General features: G+C 46.2%; 4 protein-coding genes across 4 annotated transcripts in view; 1 reads left to right on the top strand and 3 right to left on the bottom strand.

Moving 5' to 3' along the window:
- T265_02488 (hypothetical protein) overlaps window positions 1–12,378 on the top strand; it is a gene marked incomplete at both ends in the record, with an annotated part of 16,361 nt that extends 3,983 nt beyond the window's left edge. The window contains 3 exons of the mRNA XM_009166737.1: window positions 332–723; window positions 2,722–3,060; window positions 12,028–12,378. Coding sequence (XP_009165001.1) covers window positions 343–723; window positions 2,722–3,060; window positions 12,028–12,378 — 1,071 coding nt within the window. The remainder of the gene's footprint in view (window positions 1–331; window positions 724–2,721; window positions 3,061–12,027) is intronic.
- T265_02490 (hypothetical protein) lies at window positions 3,556–3,753 on the bottom strand (the record flags this gene model as incomplete). Its single annotated transcript, XM_009166739.1, has 1 exon — window positions 3,556–3,753. The coding sequence occupies one exon, from the start codon at window positions 3,751–3,753 to the stop codon at window positions 3,556–3,558; it is 198 nt and encodes a 65-aa protein (XP_009165003.1).
- On the bottom strand, window positions 5,116–5,337 carry T265_02489 (hypothetical protein; the record flags this gene model as incomplete). Its single annotated transcript, XM_009166738.1, has 1 exon — window positions 5,116–5,337. The coding sequence occupies one exon, from the start codon at window positions 5,335–5,337 to the stop codon at window positions 5,116–5,118; it is 222 nt and encodes a 73-aa protein (XP_009165002.1).
- T265_02486 (hypothetical protein) overlaps window positions 10,945–17,265 on the bottom strand; it is a gene marked incomplete at both ends in the record, with an annotated part of 39,741 nt that continues 33,420 nt past the window's right edge. Inside the window, 2 exons of the mRNA XM_009166735.1 lie at window positions 10,945–11,299; window positions 16,128–16,285. Of these exons, the coding sequence (XP_009164999.1) occupies window positions 11,095–11,299; window positions 16,128–16,285 (363 nt within the window). The remainder of the gene's footprint in view (window positions 11,300–16,127; window positions 16,286–17,265) is intronic.

The following is a 17,265-nucleotide window of genomic DNA, read 5'->3' as shown; positions in this document are numbered from 1 at the left end:
GACGATGGTCGCTCGAAATGTGCTACTCCGGCTGATGTGCTTACCTGACATTCGACCGGTTGATGATCAACAACGATGAAGAGCATTCTACATTTCTGTGCTGCCAACCATATCTTACCCTCTGATTTTTTATTTCTCAACCTAACTTACTTACCTATTATCCCTTTGAGATAATTCGTAAATTTTCTCACCTATGAAAAAATGTTGTCACTGGGTCATCACGTACGGAGCGGCGTCCGAGTTTTTTTGATGTTTAAATTTCTGCCCCACAATAAGGTCCTCTTAATACGCCTCTTCGAATATGACTATCGTTGAAAATTCACTTTTTCAGCTTGCGATTTAATGGACTATACGGTTCCCGCTCATTTGTTCCAACAAGCTGACCGTGTGTTGGTTGTCTGGTCGTCACAAAATCAACCAACTACAGAGGCTATGAATGCTCTACAAGAATCAGTGAAAAATCATGTGACGGAACTACACATGGAGAATTTGGAGCGCATTTCGCATGAATCGTCTGCCCTGAGTGCTCATGAACGTCACTATTCTTTGATTCTATGCGGATGGCCAGTTCCTTTGAGTTCTGGCACGACTTCCTTCGAGCTCTTGTCCAGTTTAGCACCTTGTTTGAAACCTGGTGGACGACTTATCGGTCGCGAGAATGTTTCGCAATGTGACAATATAAAGAAGATGATTCAGCTTTCTGGTTTCGTGGAGTTCAGTCAGGTAAGCGTAATCTGTTTAGAACATACAAGCTTCAATTTTTTTCTGATTTTAAGCCATGTAAAAGAGTTTATCAACCGCCATCCACACCATTTCAAACGAATACTCCGTTAAGATTTCGCACGGGTGATTTGAGGCAAGCACTTAGAAAGGATTAAGTATTCCCATGAATTAATAGTTTCCTTAACTGTAACATGTCAGTAGGTTGCCCTACGAATTCTAGTATGGGGGAGACTAAGGGAACGGAAGTTCAGGTAGTCTCTTCCGACTTGACATGATGGTCGGGCTTGAGTGTTGCAGTGACTGTGTGAGCCGCACTGGCTGAAACTTTGTCTCTGAATGTTAGGAAGACCAAAGAGAAGCAGCCGGACAAAACGAGCCGATACTACAAGTAATCATTATTCTGGATGTTCTTGATCTGAAGTTGCCATGTCCTTTAAGAAAGGAGTGTGGGGGTAGTGACATGTTTACTCCAGACGACAGGTTTGTCCATGATTATGGAAACAGCGGCATTTCTTTTGAGGAAAGACGGATTAGAAAAGGTTACACCGAAGTATTGTATTCTATTTACCCAGTTGTTGATCAAGCACTGTCTTGATGCTACCAAGACTTGCCAAAATCCCGATATGGATTCAGGAGCATCTGCTTGCTAGATTCAATAGCGTCAAAAGTGAGGTTCCCTAAGTGGACCATTTTACCTCGTGTACTGTGGGTCAATTTTTCGGCCGAAGGCTGTAGGTAGGGTACATCAAATAGACCCCATCCTTGACCTGGATAGCGGAAAAGACCGCTCGACGTTGCAGTTCCTCTTTCGCAAACTATCGTTCATACGCCCTCCCCACTCTCCAAATTATCCACTGAGGTCAGACTTCCATGCTCTAACTACCGCCAAGTGAAAAGAACACTCTGACAACTTCAGGTCTGACGTACTTTGCGGGATTCAGTGGCTTTTGGCTTCTCTGATTGTCTACGCATTTCTAAATACCAATCCATCAGTCTAACGAGCTGCTGACTTAGACAATCTAACTACTGAAGATTGGTCAGATCGTTTGTCTAAGTAGCCAGTGATCTTCACAAGGGACAGTATTCATGAAGGTATGAGCTCGCAGTTCGGCCGAGAGGAGAGATAGGGTCAAAACTAAAAATTATTTGATATGCGACGTCTTTACTTGGATTTATCAAGTGCTCATAGAGGGCTCGAACACATGGTCCTTTCGGGCTGTTGACCGAAGGTGGTTCATTCCTGGCCATTTTCTTCCTTTTTGGTCGGTTGGTCAAGCCGGTTGTCGACTTATCCTAGCGATTTGACTACCAGCGAATGTTTAGATTTTATCCGGATGGTTATCGATCCCTGAGGACGACGGGTCTGCGGACGTGTGACTGCAGTCAACAGCCTAAAATGTTCGTGAAAGTACTGATTATCGACCCGGTGTCTGTTCGTCTGTTTGCCGAACTTGGCAATTAATTTATGAACGTTTCATTTCCAGCCAAGGAGGAATCAACAGTACGCGGTGGTAATTGTATCTGTGTTATTGGCGTTGCCTCCTTGATTGATTACGAAACGTTTGCAAACTGACTGTTAGGCTCGGTGAACACGTCAACAACTACCTGACCAACAAGTGGTAAATTCACCCTAGCTGCCAATATTCCGACATATTTTCAACCAAAGCTCTGTGCGCGCGCCTGATACGTCCCAATAGGGACGAAAGGCATCCGGTGGCAACTTTTCGGGAGGCGATATGTCCACTGCAATTTTCCACTTCCCCATAATGGATCACTGGGACCGATGTAGGGGTGCATTATGTCCCCACCGTCCTCTCCGAGTTCGAGTGGGACAGTTTGTCAGACACTGCAGATTCTATTGTTTCGGAGACCTGCTCTTGTGCAGGTAACGCTTCATGCCTGAAGGCTAATCCATGCATTTTTACAAGTTCTAAGACTGCTGTTTCTACCATTTTCACATTCATCCACACTTACAGTTGTTTCTCTTCTGATTTTTAGCTGGGTACTGATCCTATGATGTTCCTCGCGCGCCTTCCATCCGAATACGCGCTTGGAACCTCCGCCCCCTTATCTTGGCACAAAGAATCCGTGGATGCCGCCTGGGATGCTGTGGACGCAGATGTTTCGAATGGCGACATGATCAATACGGACTCCCTATTGAAACCGACAGACTTGGCGAAACCAACTCCTTGTGGCCAAGCAACTGCGAATGTAGCTGGACAGCCGAAGAAGCGAGCGTGTAAAAATTGCACTTGCGGACTAGCTGAAGAGGAAGCAAAAGCAGATGCAGTAGAAAAGGCAGCGAACTCAGCGGCTGCAAAGTCTTCTTGTGGCAATGTAAGTTGCTTTCGTTCCTCGTCTCCTAGCATTGGCTTTCCTCCGGTCAGCCTGCTTTGAAGTATGTGTTTCATTATTTACTTGAAGTGCGAAATTAGTCTGCTTTTCAGTAATTTTGTGTCTGGGCGATATGGTCCGATTTTTTGCCTGTTTCGTGCTGTATGCGAAACGTTTTCCCTCCCATGAAAGTTGGAAATAAGTGCTACGTATGTTGGGTCCACCGTTTCTGGAAATACTCCCAAGAGACCTGCTACTTGGCTTGTTTCTGTTGCAGAGATGTTCACTGTATCGTGCGTTAACCCAAGCAAACGGCGAAAGCGAGCTTTATCCAGGTAAACAGGTTAAAAGCCTACCGGTTGTCTATCGAAGGAAGTTGGCTAGATCCAGATTTCAAACCACCAATGGACGACTTATAAAATTTCGCGGATGATGCAGCTAATCCATGGTGCTCATCACCAACCTTAGGGAATAACGGACCACTAGGCTCCCAGGATGTTAGGCCTCATCCAAAACACGTGTGGACCGCAACCTTAGGCATCGGACCCTAGAACCACAGTGGGGAGTCGCGGCTACTTCCTTCAGTTCGCCATCTTGTAGACCAGCTTCTTTGACCAAGGAGTTCGAGGTTCCTGTTAGTCCTTCCATCGGTATAGGCGGCCAGGAAATATCACACTGATGACCCTGAAACTTCATTATATTGGTACATATATGGAGACCTGGCAATAATACAAACAGAACATTCTTGCATGTACTTAGCTCAAGCTTAGCCTCAGCGCTACCTGGAAAGGTTCGTTATCAATTGCATGTACTAGCTCTATGAACCAGTCAACGAAAAAGGATGCGGCATTTTTTTACGACCCAAGTTTCCCTTAAAACTATCCTCGGGCGGCTTGAGTAACAAGCTGCATCAGCAACTACTCTGGAGACCCCTTAAATTGACTTTTCTCGTTCCTCTGAATACCCTCTGAAGCAAAATCTCACAAACTCAGCTCAGCACTTCATCTGAATTTGTCATTGCCATGTTTGAAATCTAGCTACCGCTTCCGCTGCTCTGGAGATTCAGTAACATCAGGTTTGGATACTCAAGTAGAAGGAATAGGGCTCTCTCAGGTGTGACAACCATCCTATAATGGAAACCCATAACTCAGGTTAGCGAATTTAGTTAACGTAGTTAAGGAATAAAGTAAACACTGGTAGTTCATCGCCCCTGCATTTGTACCCGTACCAACTGACTACAGTCCTGTGACCGGGATATCAAATTTGTACCCAGGTCGGTCACACCGGCATAACTCAGCGATGGAAAACGTCTACACAAGGTTGCCGGTCTTACTAGGACACCAACATACAATGTGATTATACTTTCACCGGCGCAAAGTTATATATGTATTTCTGCAGTAAACGACTATAGCCATCCGGACGGATCGATGTGACAAAGTTTAAGCGATGGCATTTTCTGGTCGCTTTTCAGTGACTTTGCCAGCAAACTCGTAAGGCGCCCGTTTTTTTGCGCATTGAGAATCAATGAACAAGCATTCAAAGTGCCATACGACGCGTTGGTAATGCGGTATGTGGAGCACTAAAGTGACAAGATATACCGCGGATGTCACCGGAATCAGTAGAGCTCTCCAACCTTCAGCAAACGACACCGGCTGTTCATCCTCGTGGTCAAGGTTTTCGGGATGTTAAATGCCAACTGTACAGGAGTTTGAGGGGCGAGCGGGGCGACGGAGAAAGCTGGCGGATATCAAAAGTGAAAGAAATGGAGCTCGTGATGTGTCAGCAAGACGATATGCGCCTCCCAACACCTGTACATGTCAGCTAATTTACTCCCTGGTCCACACTCACTGAATAACAAAAACAGGCACCTGGATGAGATAAGCCCCCCGCTGTTCAAAGTTGGCTGTTCACTGGCTAACTTACTTCTCTGTTGAGATCTGGGTGCGAAATTCAAGGCCAAGGAGATTCCTGACGGATGTTTCAAACCACCAGAGAATCAGCTTTAAATTCATCATCGTCTTTCGTAAACTCTCAAGCTGCAAGAGGCTTGCTAATTGGCTAGGCTGCCTTGACCAAATTCTCGCGTTGTAGCAACTCCTTGAGCATCGCAACCACTGTCATGTTTCTGGACATCTCAGGTGCATTCGATTGTGAACAGAACTTCCCAATGGAATTATTTGATGTGCTGGAAAATACCAACTGTGCTCCTGGATATACTTTAGGTGCTTTACGAAGGGACATCAGGTTAAGGGACGTAGGTAACTCTCCCAGTTGTTCCATACCACCAGTGGTGTTCTGTCCTCCAGTTTGTGTTAGATTCCATTATCAATGTCTTAGAGAAGGTTCTTTCCAACTACGCTGATGGTGGTGTGGAACTCCTACCGGAAGCATGGTTGTGAATCCCAACTGTGCTGACGATATCACTCTCTACGGTTATGAATGACCTGTTTCTTATACAAGTCAAGTTCAACTATCTGGTGAAGGAAGGAAACCTTCATGGACTGTTGCTTTTGCCATCAAAGTGCGAGCTGCTTGTTCAAGACTGGCCAGGACCTTCAATCCCGTTATTCATCACAGGCGCGACTCTTAGAGTTAATAACTTAACCTATTTGGGAATTTGTCGTTCCAGAAAGGTTTGGTGGACGGTATTGAATTTATAGCTGGGCAGTGATTTACGTTTGGCAGCTTCATCAGGCCAAGTATATAGGCTCCAAGGCAGGGAACCAACCAATATATCCTTCGACTAGCACTCCAGATCAGTGTTGATTGTTGGTTACTGCGGGTGCCTGCTCGATGGGGAAATGGAAACTATCTTGCTTAGGCTCTTACCCTTGATGTTCCGGTTTAGGGTACTTTAATTGATTATTTCTGATTGTAGTCATCGGCAAATTTTGTCGACACCCGGGGCCCTACTACGTAGAGTATTGCAGAGAGAGACAGAGATAAAGTGGAGAGTACCGTATCGTGGCACTCGGTTCTTGTTGCAGCATAGATCAGCTGACTGGTTTTGGTCTTCAGTTAGTTTTCAGGGCTCAGAGAACGGTAAATTGCATGAGTGGACTTCCGATAGATGACCAAGCATGTAGTACTTAATCTGGGCTGGTTTCTGGTTATCCCGTGGTATCCACTGTAAAGTCGCGTTAAACTTTGTAGGGTAGTTGTTAAGAAGACATCACATCTTAAAGAGAACACGCAAGTTGTATGGAAAACCGTTTAAAGGAATTTTCGATTCTTGGTGTGTCAGAAGTCGGTTACGAGCAACTTTTTCAAATATACATGAGCATTTCTACTTCACATTTTTACGAGTATCGCGTCAGATCTGGATTTCTTTAAACAGTAATTTAGCCTACTTCGCTATCTTGTTTCAGTGCTACCTGGGTGATGCATTCCGGTGCTCAACGTGTCCCTATCGTGGATTACCCCCGTTCAAACCAGGAGAACAGGTCAAATTACCAGATTCCTTCCTTGAAGCAGACTTGTGACCGCTGTGGCACACGCACATCCTAGGACTCCACCTGATAATCATTTCACTTCTGTACACTACTATCTGCGAAATAGAATCCCACTCCTCTGAAAAACCATTTTGCTCCGAATCCGCTCTCACTGGATTTCCTAAGTCAAACCATCTGGTTGCGAGTATCCACCTTCCCGTTTCGCCTGCCTTAGGGGCAGTTGGAGCGCGAATTTACTGACCGGAAGGTCCGTGGTTGGGACGCGACCTCTGCCTCTCAACTTCCCTGTCTAGGCTCGGGCAAACTGGCAGTGTCCCAGCCGTCGTACTTCCTTCTGATGACATGGCACTTAGGCACCGGAAGAATACTGCAGCTGAACGATTCGATTCTGTCTTAGCGGCTATCTGCCGGATACGTCACGTATCTCTGTAGCTCAGTGGATTTATAACCATAGTGTCACCTACTCAAAGCGGTCACCTTGTGATTGTCGACCATCAGTGATGCAATGATCCTGCGGGCTACACCGGCTGAAACTCAGTTTCTCAAGTTCCAGCCATGCCAAGAAGACCAAAGTAGGACAGCCAGACGATGGGGAGCGAGCGGTCCTATTGTCATTAACCGTGGTACGAAGTGGTCTAGGTGGGAGTACGAAGGCATAAGAGGTTCCTTCCGGATGACGGGCATATTAATTATAGAAGTAGCGATGCCGTTTCCACCCAACGGAAGACGGGCTAGGAAAGGTCGGCCCCAAAAACGGCATACCCCAGTCGAATGACGATTGACCACAACCGCCCGGCAAATCGTCCAGTATAGCTGAAATAAGCTACCAAGTACGTGATACGGCTGTAAACGCATCTGCTATATGTAGGCGCATCGGAAGTGATACGTCTATGTCTCACCCCTTACAAACAAGCCAGGACAGTCTCCTACAGCCAAGTGGGTCAGCTAAATGGGGCACCAAAGCCCCCCAATACCCACCGTATTGTAATTGAAGCTTCTGCGTCAAAGGCTTCAGGTGGGATGCCTCAAACAAAATCCCCTGTTTGGCCTGGGGAACATGGGAGTATCACTGGCCTCTGCAGCCCTTCGTTCACCGACCCCATTCATACCCCTTCTCCGTACGTCAATTGGTCCACTGCGGTTAGTCCACCTACCAGTTCCCTAATCATTGTTCTGTCCTCATATCATCGTGCAATGAACTGAACGAGAATGACCCCTCACTGAGCTCCAAAGATCTGGTCCACATTGCAGCATTCAGTGTCCGCACTCTCTGTCGAATTGGGCAGCAGGCTTCTCTCGCTGAAACCTCGCTTCCTGTTTCCGTTGATGTATGCTGCATCTCCGAAACACTCATACAAGACCCCACTTTGGTCGTGCACATTGATTCCCTTGCGATGAGCTAACATGTTCTGCATTTCATCCCTCATATCTGGTGGTCCTGACGCAGTGGTTCGTGGTAGCTACGGTGTGGGAGGTTGCCCGCAGTGCGAATCGACCCCAAGGCCGGAAGCGTTTTACTGGGCTGGGTTCCAGTAAACAGTTGTCTTTGCGCTGTGCAGTTGCCTGGTCCAATTAAAATTAATGCAAATCGATGCAAGTACCACATCGAGTAACCTGGAGGCCACCAGCCGCAGGCCAGTTTTATCATACCTGTCGGCTTTTGATGGATGGATTACTGTTACTTTTGTCTTTGATCATGCCATTTTGTGGGTTTGGTTATTACTTTTCTTTCCGTCAGCAATACGCGCTCCGAAGCAGTGAAACTCCGTCCATCAATTTCGACGAGTTTCAGTAGCTGAATGATATCGAGTTGATCCGACTAGAAAGCTACTGGGAACTCACAGTCACGCCCATAGTGATTGCTCTGAAAATGAATGGAAGAGAGCGAAAGAATCTGTGCTCTCCTTTTGCGGTAACGTCTGCCAAAGCCATTCGACATGACCAGAAGGACACTTTCTTGTTCTATATAAGTGGATCTTTCTACTGCCAGAAAGAGCATACCCGCAACTAGCGACCTGCATGCGGCTCCTTCGAACACTTAAGGTCCTGAAGAATGACGGAGAGCGCTGGTGGATTTCGAAGGCCCAGGACAAGGAAGGTTTTTGCTGCAGGCAACAGCCGCACCCTATTTCAGCTGGTTTGATCAACCGGTCAAACGAAGGCAAGTATTCACGAAACGATATACAAGGGACGGTGCGGCAGTTCATTCACGAAATCGCCTTCTTGGGCGATGCGCTAAAGAATAAATCAGCTGGCCTCCTTTAACAACCTCTAGAAGAACACAACGATACGGGCTAGAACAACGACGCCAGCCTGTTGTCAAAAGCAGAAGTCTAGTGTAAGGCATCATTATTCCAACGCGGCAAGGCACCCGGTGCGGATGGTATGAACCCCGTGCTTTTCAAAGGTGGTGAAACCACGGATGAGCAGTCTGACATTTTTAATACGGAAACATAACACCTATGGAATAAAGGGCCTCGACCCTGGTTCGTCACTAAACATGCGAACCATCGTGGCGTCAGCCTGGTAGCCGTCGCATCCAAGGTGCTCCCCGGTATGCTGCGCGAATCGGTCGATTATCGGCAGAGACAAACAAACTGGGATTCGCCCTGATAGTGGACGCGTTGACCATATCTTTACATTAAGACAAGTTCTTGAACAGCGTTACTTTGTCAAACGTCATGAGTTAAGCGTTTTTCTTGATCTGAAAGGTGATTTGACCCTGTCGATCGTCAGGAACTTTGGCGGTATCTGGTGGCCAAGGGCCTCCTAAATTTAAATCCCTTATAAGTGCACTGTATGCGAACTCCTGTCGGCGCGTACAAGTATACAGCAAGCTTTCGCCTAGGTTCATCACGCTGGGTGGTGAAAGGCTTGGTTCGAATGCTTCATGATGTAAACTATTATAGGTAACTTAGATAAATTTACCGCACGGTTTGGTTTGCGCCACACATCTATAGATTGCGATATGCTGTTACAAGACTGGATCAAACACAAGCGTCATGCTTCCACTTGTATAAGCTTTGGTAAATTTGCTGGGGATGAATTACTTCTAGAACCGGAAAGACCAGGACAGCCTTTGCAACCTTTGACACCTATGACGCTCGTGTTACGTCAGTTTGTCTGTCAAGAGTAGAGTTTACACCACTGCATTGCGATCCATACTGCTTTATGGATAATAAATCTGACCTCTACACGCAGAGGACGTGCGAAACCTGGGTTGGTCACACTTCATAGGTTACGCTGTTTGGGGAATGTACTTCGCGTACCGGAAGACCGACTGTCTCCAAAGGCGTTTTTGGCCTAGCCCTGTGCTGAGGTAAACAGCTCATGACCTGGCAATGAACTTTGAAAACAATAACCTGTAGCGTCATTCGGAGTGACAGCTTCCCTCTCCCTAGACAGGGGAGTATAGACTCAACTGACCAACGGTTAATGAAGCGTTCGAACATGTTTTAATCACGCTGTCAGTGGCGCTGGTGCATCCAAGCCGTCGAATTCAATGCTTAGCTGCCCAGTTTTGCGAACTGGCCGATCATGCCATCCCACCCTGGTGATCGAGACTGTAGCAGCTGGAACCAAAGTACCCTTGGTACATGGTTTGCAGATGGTAAATTCACCAACCTGATAACTATCTTAGTGTGGCGATAGACCGTCCAATCAATCAGCACATTGATCGTTTGAGAATTCTACATGAACGCGGGACGATATATTCGGACATATTCGTGCGAATCTACCGCACTTTATCTAATGCATATTCGGACCTCGTGCGAATCTACCGCACTTTATCTAATGGTGCAGTAGAATTTGTATTATTTTAAACGTCCCAAGCGCTAGCAATAACTGACGATGCACCACAGGGATCCGGGGACAGACTTGCACAATAAGTCCCTTCGAAGGCACCCAGTCATGCCACTCTCGAATATCTAACTCTGATAGTTCTATTAATCAAATATCTGAATAAAAGTATCTATAAGGAGGGGGTAAAGAATTTCACATCAGCTTGTGCTGTCCTACCAATATCTGTGTCCATATTGCTATTCTGCGCACTTGCGTTTCGTTAAACAGCTTATGCTGTCGTCCGGGGAGGTGCCCGCTACTTCAAGTCCCTGGGTTGGGTTGCAGATCTTCAAACAGAGGTAGGATGAATGAGGATAGGTTACCATCTGTACTTTGTTCTTGTAACACAATCTTTCACTATGTCCTTTTTACATGCGTTGAAATTATGCCTTATTCCTATTTTCACCCAAATGTAATAAATTGAATAGGACTGCGTAATTATGAACCCAACGAGAGCACGCGCGTGGTGCAACAACAGCGCCATAGATGTACGCTTTGGTTCAAATTTGTCACTAGTTTCCTGATAATAATATATTCGGACGTCACGGATAGGCGCTTTGTGCATTTCAGGAGGGGAACACATTTACTGGCTAAACAGACCCGGAATAAGTGCTATGACATTAAGTCACCTCGCACCGAATTCACAAAAATTTAAGAACGTTGGAGTGAGTTGTCACTTATTGCTGTGAAAAGTAGAAAAAGTTAGGTTCTGTGCATGTGCCAAACAAAATTCATGGATGGGTTATCAAATAATATCTTCGGGGTCCTGCTTCGCTGACTGTGGGATCGTGATTTCGGCTGGGCGCGTTACCAAGAATGTGGCTCCAATGTTTTCTTGCTGAGACGCCTGGGAGCCAACTGTTGTCGAGACACCACCACTTGGAAATGCCGGGAATGTTGTGAGTAGGTCGGCGTTGGCTGAGCTGGAGTAGAATTCGTTGAAATCCAGCCTAGGGGAAAAGGACCAAAACACTCAAGATCTGGCTAAGAACTGATGAATACGAAAACGTACGAGGTGCTATGAAGCCCAGCGAATGATTACCTAAGAAGGATTGATAATACTCAGGCGAGTGGGTGTATCGTGTGAAGTGGTGCCCTTGAATCGAGTCAGCAACATCGAACGAACCTTCTCATCTTTACATCTTGAATTTGGCAGAATGCAGCTGCGTATCGAGAAACCGAAATTGGTTATGAGGCCTAACTCTTGCCCTTCGATTCTATCACACGTCTTGCATGTCGTTGTAGCCGGATTGAACAAAAGAAGGGACCGTGTTCTCACACTCTTCTCTATCAGAGCCGGGCGTAAACGATGCGATTCCTAGTAAGCTGTGCTGGAAAGGAACTGAAGGACTGGCCGTTGCTTTCACTCATGCGTAAGCCACCGTAACTACGCTTGGGTCACCTGGCACTATCTTAGCCAGGTTGCGTAGGTGTTATGCACTGAAAGAGCAACTTGTCGTTTTGAGCATTGTACTGATGACAACAGTCATGAACGTGAAAACAGTGTGCGTTTTAACCGCGAAACATACACGTGTGTATTTTGGTTCTAGTCACTACACTTCTGACGACCAACAGAAACGAAAGCAACAAAATGGACATTCCAAACGCAATCCAGAGGGCGTGTCGAAGGAATGAGTGCGCCTGAGTGAAGAATAAACAGGCATCAGTGTTCTCCTAGTTTCACAATAACGGCTTCAGTATAGATGAAATCAAAAAGTTGCGTGAGTCATGTGTGTTGCTAAGCTGGAGAGATAAAAACGATAACACCAGTAGTTTATGCAGTCTTTGGGCTCAAGATAGCTCAGTGGTTAAGGCGCCAGCTTACGGGTCGGAAGGTTCGTTGATCGAACCCAACATCAGCGTCTCGACAGCTCCTGTCAGTATCCCAGCCCTCATGTTTTCTTCCGTTGGCATGGCACCTGGGCACCGAAAGGGTGCTACAGCTGAACGATTTGATTCGGTTATTTATATAGTCCTCAACGTCATGGTGGGTAACAGAATAGCCAAATTCATGCAAGATAGGACATAGTCAAACGAATTCGACTATTATAAGGTCAATTTTCCAGTCGGTAAGTTGGTCAGTCCGAAAATCAACCATAGTATCCGTTCCTATATTGTGTTTCTAGGCTATTTCTGAACACACATATTTGTTGCATTTAGGGGTGACGTAGCTGCTTTGTGTGAACTATCACCGATTCAGCACGTTGCACAGTACTTTCCGTTGAGTCTTTTAACCCATTCTAGTCAGATCGAACACATGACTTTTGGACAGGGCATTCAAATAGACGAATGGGTGTAGATTTTTCGGGTAGCACTTGCCTTCGGTCTTCATCGGTGTGGCATTCAGCTATTCGCTGCTTTACCCCCACGTACTTAGCCCTGCCATATCCGCAACTAATATCGGAGGAACAAAATGTTTTGTCAGTTGGTGGCATGGCATATTTTGGACGCAACGGGAGATGAAGTGAGAGAGATTTTAGTTTTTCGCTTCATCAGTTTCTAGAGGATATCCTGGCATAAAAACCTTGGTGGCACGGATAAGGGCAGCTTTTCATCCACGCGGCATTCCGGTTAAGCTTCGCAAAAGCATGGATAGTCTTTTACATTACTTATATACTTAAACCGGAGAAGTCAGACATCCAGATTCAGAAGCTTTGTAACTGCATAGTTGAAATTCTATCCCTAAGTGACTTTGGACGTGTTCGAACCTCTATTTTCAAGAGTCCGTCAGTGGTCATGCCACGCGCAACTACTCACCGATCAAGCAAATGTTGTACCCAGACTACTGGCCAGCATATCAATCAGTGTAACGCACGCTTGCGAGAGCACTCGAGTTGCTTGGACCTGAAGAGCCTGGCAAAACCATCAACGGAAAGCATAGCTGAAAACACTGCCTTGGACGCAGTCGGTGTGAAAAACATGCACAACGGCGATAATTGGATAAGATCGATGAAGGCTTCGAAGCCGAAACAACAACCTGCTAGTCGAGTGTTGCCCAGAGCGACGACGAGCGGCGTTGTGGCCGTTTTGCCACGGACTATCAGCTTAGGTATATCTGGTTCACGGTGCGGCCCGAGAAGAACATTGCGATTTGTCGATCTGAACTGAATAGCTTCGTTGCCACTCTTACCATACGGTCTTAATGTTATTTTCTGCGTGTTACCAAGTCAATGACTTCTGAATTCCGAAAAAGTTTGGACTTCGAAATTCGAGAGAATTGATTTCAATTTTCTTGTGTCAAGTAAGAAGTTCAACTTTCTGAAGCAAACGATGGCAATACAAAACGTCAGTAGAGCACATATACAGTGCCTACCAAGCTTTACGGCAATTAGACGAGTCCGTGCGGCTCGCCTAAAGGGTCAAATTTGTTCTCTGATATCCTGTTTTCTGTGGTTCCATCAAATGGTCCAGCTGAAACGCCCTTTCGGTGCGTAGGCGCCATGCCACCCGAAGGAAACACGAGGGCTGAGCTACTGCGAGGTTGTCCAAGTCTAGACAGAGGCAATCGAGATGCCAGGGTTGGATTTGAACCATGGACCTTCCGGTCACTAAGTCCATGCCTCAGTCACTGAGCTACCTCAAGTTCGAGTCAAACATGTGATACTCTTCAATACACATAGGTGGAAACGTTCAGGGCACATGCGGTGTAGATGTGCTTCAGATGTTTCCTTAGCACCAAAACGGTTGTGAAAGATACATGCAGTCCATAAAGACCAGTTCGGCTATAAAAAACACGCTTATGAATGCAATGAACGTCACGGGCCATGCACCCATCGGTCATGGAGCAACCTCTACCCAGAACTAAATGGTGCTGTGAAAGTTTAGCTGATTGAATTTAGAAAGCGAGCCGAAAGTGGTGGTATGCGGTCCCTTGCATCTTCTCTGTCCAATAAAAGGAAACTCAAAGCTTTCAACAAATACGCTCATTTGCAATTCAATTTTGTTTTCAAGGGAGACTCAACTGAGTCTCCCTTTTATGACATTCTCCAACTGCCGCACAAAGGCCATCTCATGTTTCAGCTGGTACGGCATTCGAGACAGCGCAGTGTATCTTTTTCATAAAGGGTTCAAGTAGAACATAAGGTTGACAAAAACCCGGGGACTGCGCCAACCTCGAAGAAGGACGAAACCGGTCGTGGACAGAGTTTTCAGCAGCCTTGTGAGTAGCTTCCTTTATAAACCCAAGGCTGTTCTTACAGCCCGGAATTCTGTCATAAAAGCTCAAGCTGGATTGTCCCTACAAATAGTTCAACATAGGTAGGTGTTCTCTGAGCCCGTGGCTACTAAACTGTGCTGTCGTCGCGGTCGGTTGTGCCATGGTGGTTAATTTTGCCGTTGTTCTAGTGTTCGGCAGTGGTGTAGACAGGTGAAAGTTAGTAAACCGTAATTAACGATGTTCGCTTGCACACAGGTGTCCCTCACGAGCGGATGTCTGCGCTGCAGTTAATCTGGGGATATCTTCCATCGACAGAAGGTACCTCTGAGTAAGCACCAGTTTTATACGATTATTCCTGAAGATTTGGCAGTCGGCAACGCTACCTACTCCGAAAGGGCCAGCATCCCCTTCCGAACGGTCGATTTTCTGAAAGGTTCGTTCGCGCGAAAGACAGAGCTTTATATCATCCAAAAGCAGATTTATGAAGTCACTTGACAATGCAGTAATAACATTAAGGGAACAACGTCACGGCAAAGCCGCAAGGCCAAATCTGGACCAACGACTAATAGAAGAATGGCTCAGAATTAAGGTCAAGCAGGTCAGGAGGCAGAATTTGCTTGGAAAGCCAAATTCAAACACACGGAATAATAGCGAACCACCAAATAGCTCACAGCTGTTCAAGAAAACTCAAGAACAAAGATGCACAACGAATAGCCGCAACAGAGAGCTGCAATCGAGCCACAAACGAGAACGATCCACTAGCGAATTACACTCATTTGCCTGGAGACATCAAAAACGAGGGATTCAGCTGGGTTACATGTGAGTCTCTCGCAAAAACCAAATTTGTTTGCAAATGAGTGTAATTCGCTAATTTCGTGCAATTTAGTTTCAAGTAGAATATAAGGTTGACACAAACCAGGAGAATGCGCCCATCTGACGAGCTCCGACAAGGGCGAAACCGGTCGTGGGCTGTCGAAGAATTTTCAGTAACCTTATGAGCAGTGCATTGAGAAAGATCGATCTTCAGAGATCGACACCTAATCAACTTCCCCCCGACACAGGGAGTCGCCGGGAAGTGTGCACAGCGAATAGGCGGGCGATTGTGGGTTGCGATGGGGTTTCGAATCCATACTCTGTGTAAAGGGTCACATGCAAGAGCTAGAACGTGTACGCACTTGACGTTTGTCCTGTTGAACTTCTTGTTACAATAAACATGCTATAGATTTTCTCTCAGAAGCAAAATCTAATGCACCGTCCAGCTGCTCTTCTGACAGGTGTTGTCTGATCAGATTTGAATCACACACAGCTTGTTTTCCTCGAGCAAATAATGATAATCATTCAGGTACGACACCATTTCAGTGCCCACCTGCCATGTCATCCGAAGGAAGCGCGTGGGACGGGATACTGCCAGACTGCCCATGCCTAGACAGGGGAAGTCGAGATGCAGTCGAACCACGGACCTTTCGGTCAGTAAGTTCGCACTCTAACCACTCAGCCATCTCAAGCTCGTGGAGAAACTAAGTGATGAAGCTATAAGAACGTTGGAATCCGAAATCCTTGGAAAACTTGAAATATATGCCAAAAGCTAAAGATAGCGAAAACATGATAAAGCAAACACGAACCTGGATACCAAACTAGACAGCTTGTTTCTTTCTTTCGAATAGTGCTTCAGTTTATCCACGAATTCCACCAGGAGTCCGTTGAATTTGTGATCGAAATCGATGATGCTTTGCGCAAAAGATTCCTTTTTGTCAACATCCACAAAATCGTATCGAGTGACCTGTGTAAGCAAGTACAGAGACCGGCATATATAAGGACAGAATGTTCGGGACAGAACAGGCCATTGCGCTACTTGAAAGTGGCAGCTAGGGTGGAAGCTGGATTCTCGGACGGTTAACAACCCAAGCGGTGTAAGACAGGCAAGAAATTTAGTAATAATATATAAGTTTACCTGAAAGTTGTATGAGAAGGCTTGCTGGTCGCTGTGATCGCCAAAAGCCAGGGAGACCGATTAAAGCAGCGAAATGACTTTTACGCCCTTTTATTGACGTAACATGTGATCAAAACGGGGAGATTCGATCCTGGGTCGTCGAAGCGGAACTCCGCGACGTTAATTACAGCTACACAGGCCAAAACCGTATGCAATCAAAAGTCGCCTTCCAGACACGCACAACTGCAACCCTCTACCACACCCACAGGAAACGGAATAGTTTCAGAACTAGTGAGAGGTTGTTTAAGATTTGTCAAATATCAAATCAGGTAAAAACTTGCCAGACCCGAAAACACTAGCAACTATCGAAGGCCACGGTACTCACCTACTCACCTAATGAGTAAAAATTGCTCGTATGATTGCACCCACCGTGACAGTACTTGTAAGGAACAATACGAACGTCTTCTCTCATTAAATATATTGTGAGCTGCGTGACTGCCCTCGTTCTCCATGGTTCTCCTTTTCCACAGATCCATAAGGCGTGACTACGAAGTACATTTCACGCTGAGGAAGACAATCCACAGTGACTCGGTAAGGCTTACTTCGTAGGTAATCCAGTGCAGAATCAGTTAGACATGATTTACTTATTCGGCTTGATACACAACAGCTAGTCAGACAGCTTTCCGGGACATGCTAAATTCCTTCGCCTCTTGGAGTCTTGGAGTGCAAACAGAAGTCACCAGAACTATATCACATTTTTACTGGCCATCTCAGCATAGCGAAACAACCCGAGTATCACTACCGGACACCCGTCTCAGAAGGTCTTTGTT

Source organism: Opisthorchis viverrini, assembly GCF_000715545.1.
Source record: "Opisthorchis viverrini unplaced genomic scaffold opera_v5_30, whole genome shotgun sequence".
Taxonomy (NCBI): domain Eukaryota; kingdom Metazoa; phylum Platyhelminthes; class Trematoda; order Opisthorchiida; family Opisthorchiidae; genus Opisthorchis; species Opisthorchis viverrini.
Note: the sequence above shows the minus strand (reverse complement) of the source record. Positions and strands in the feature narration are given on the sequence as shown.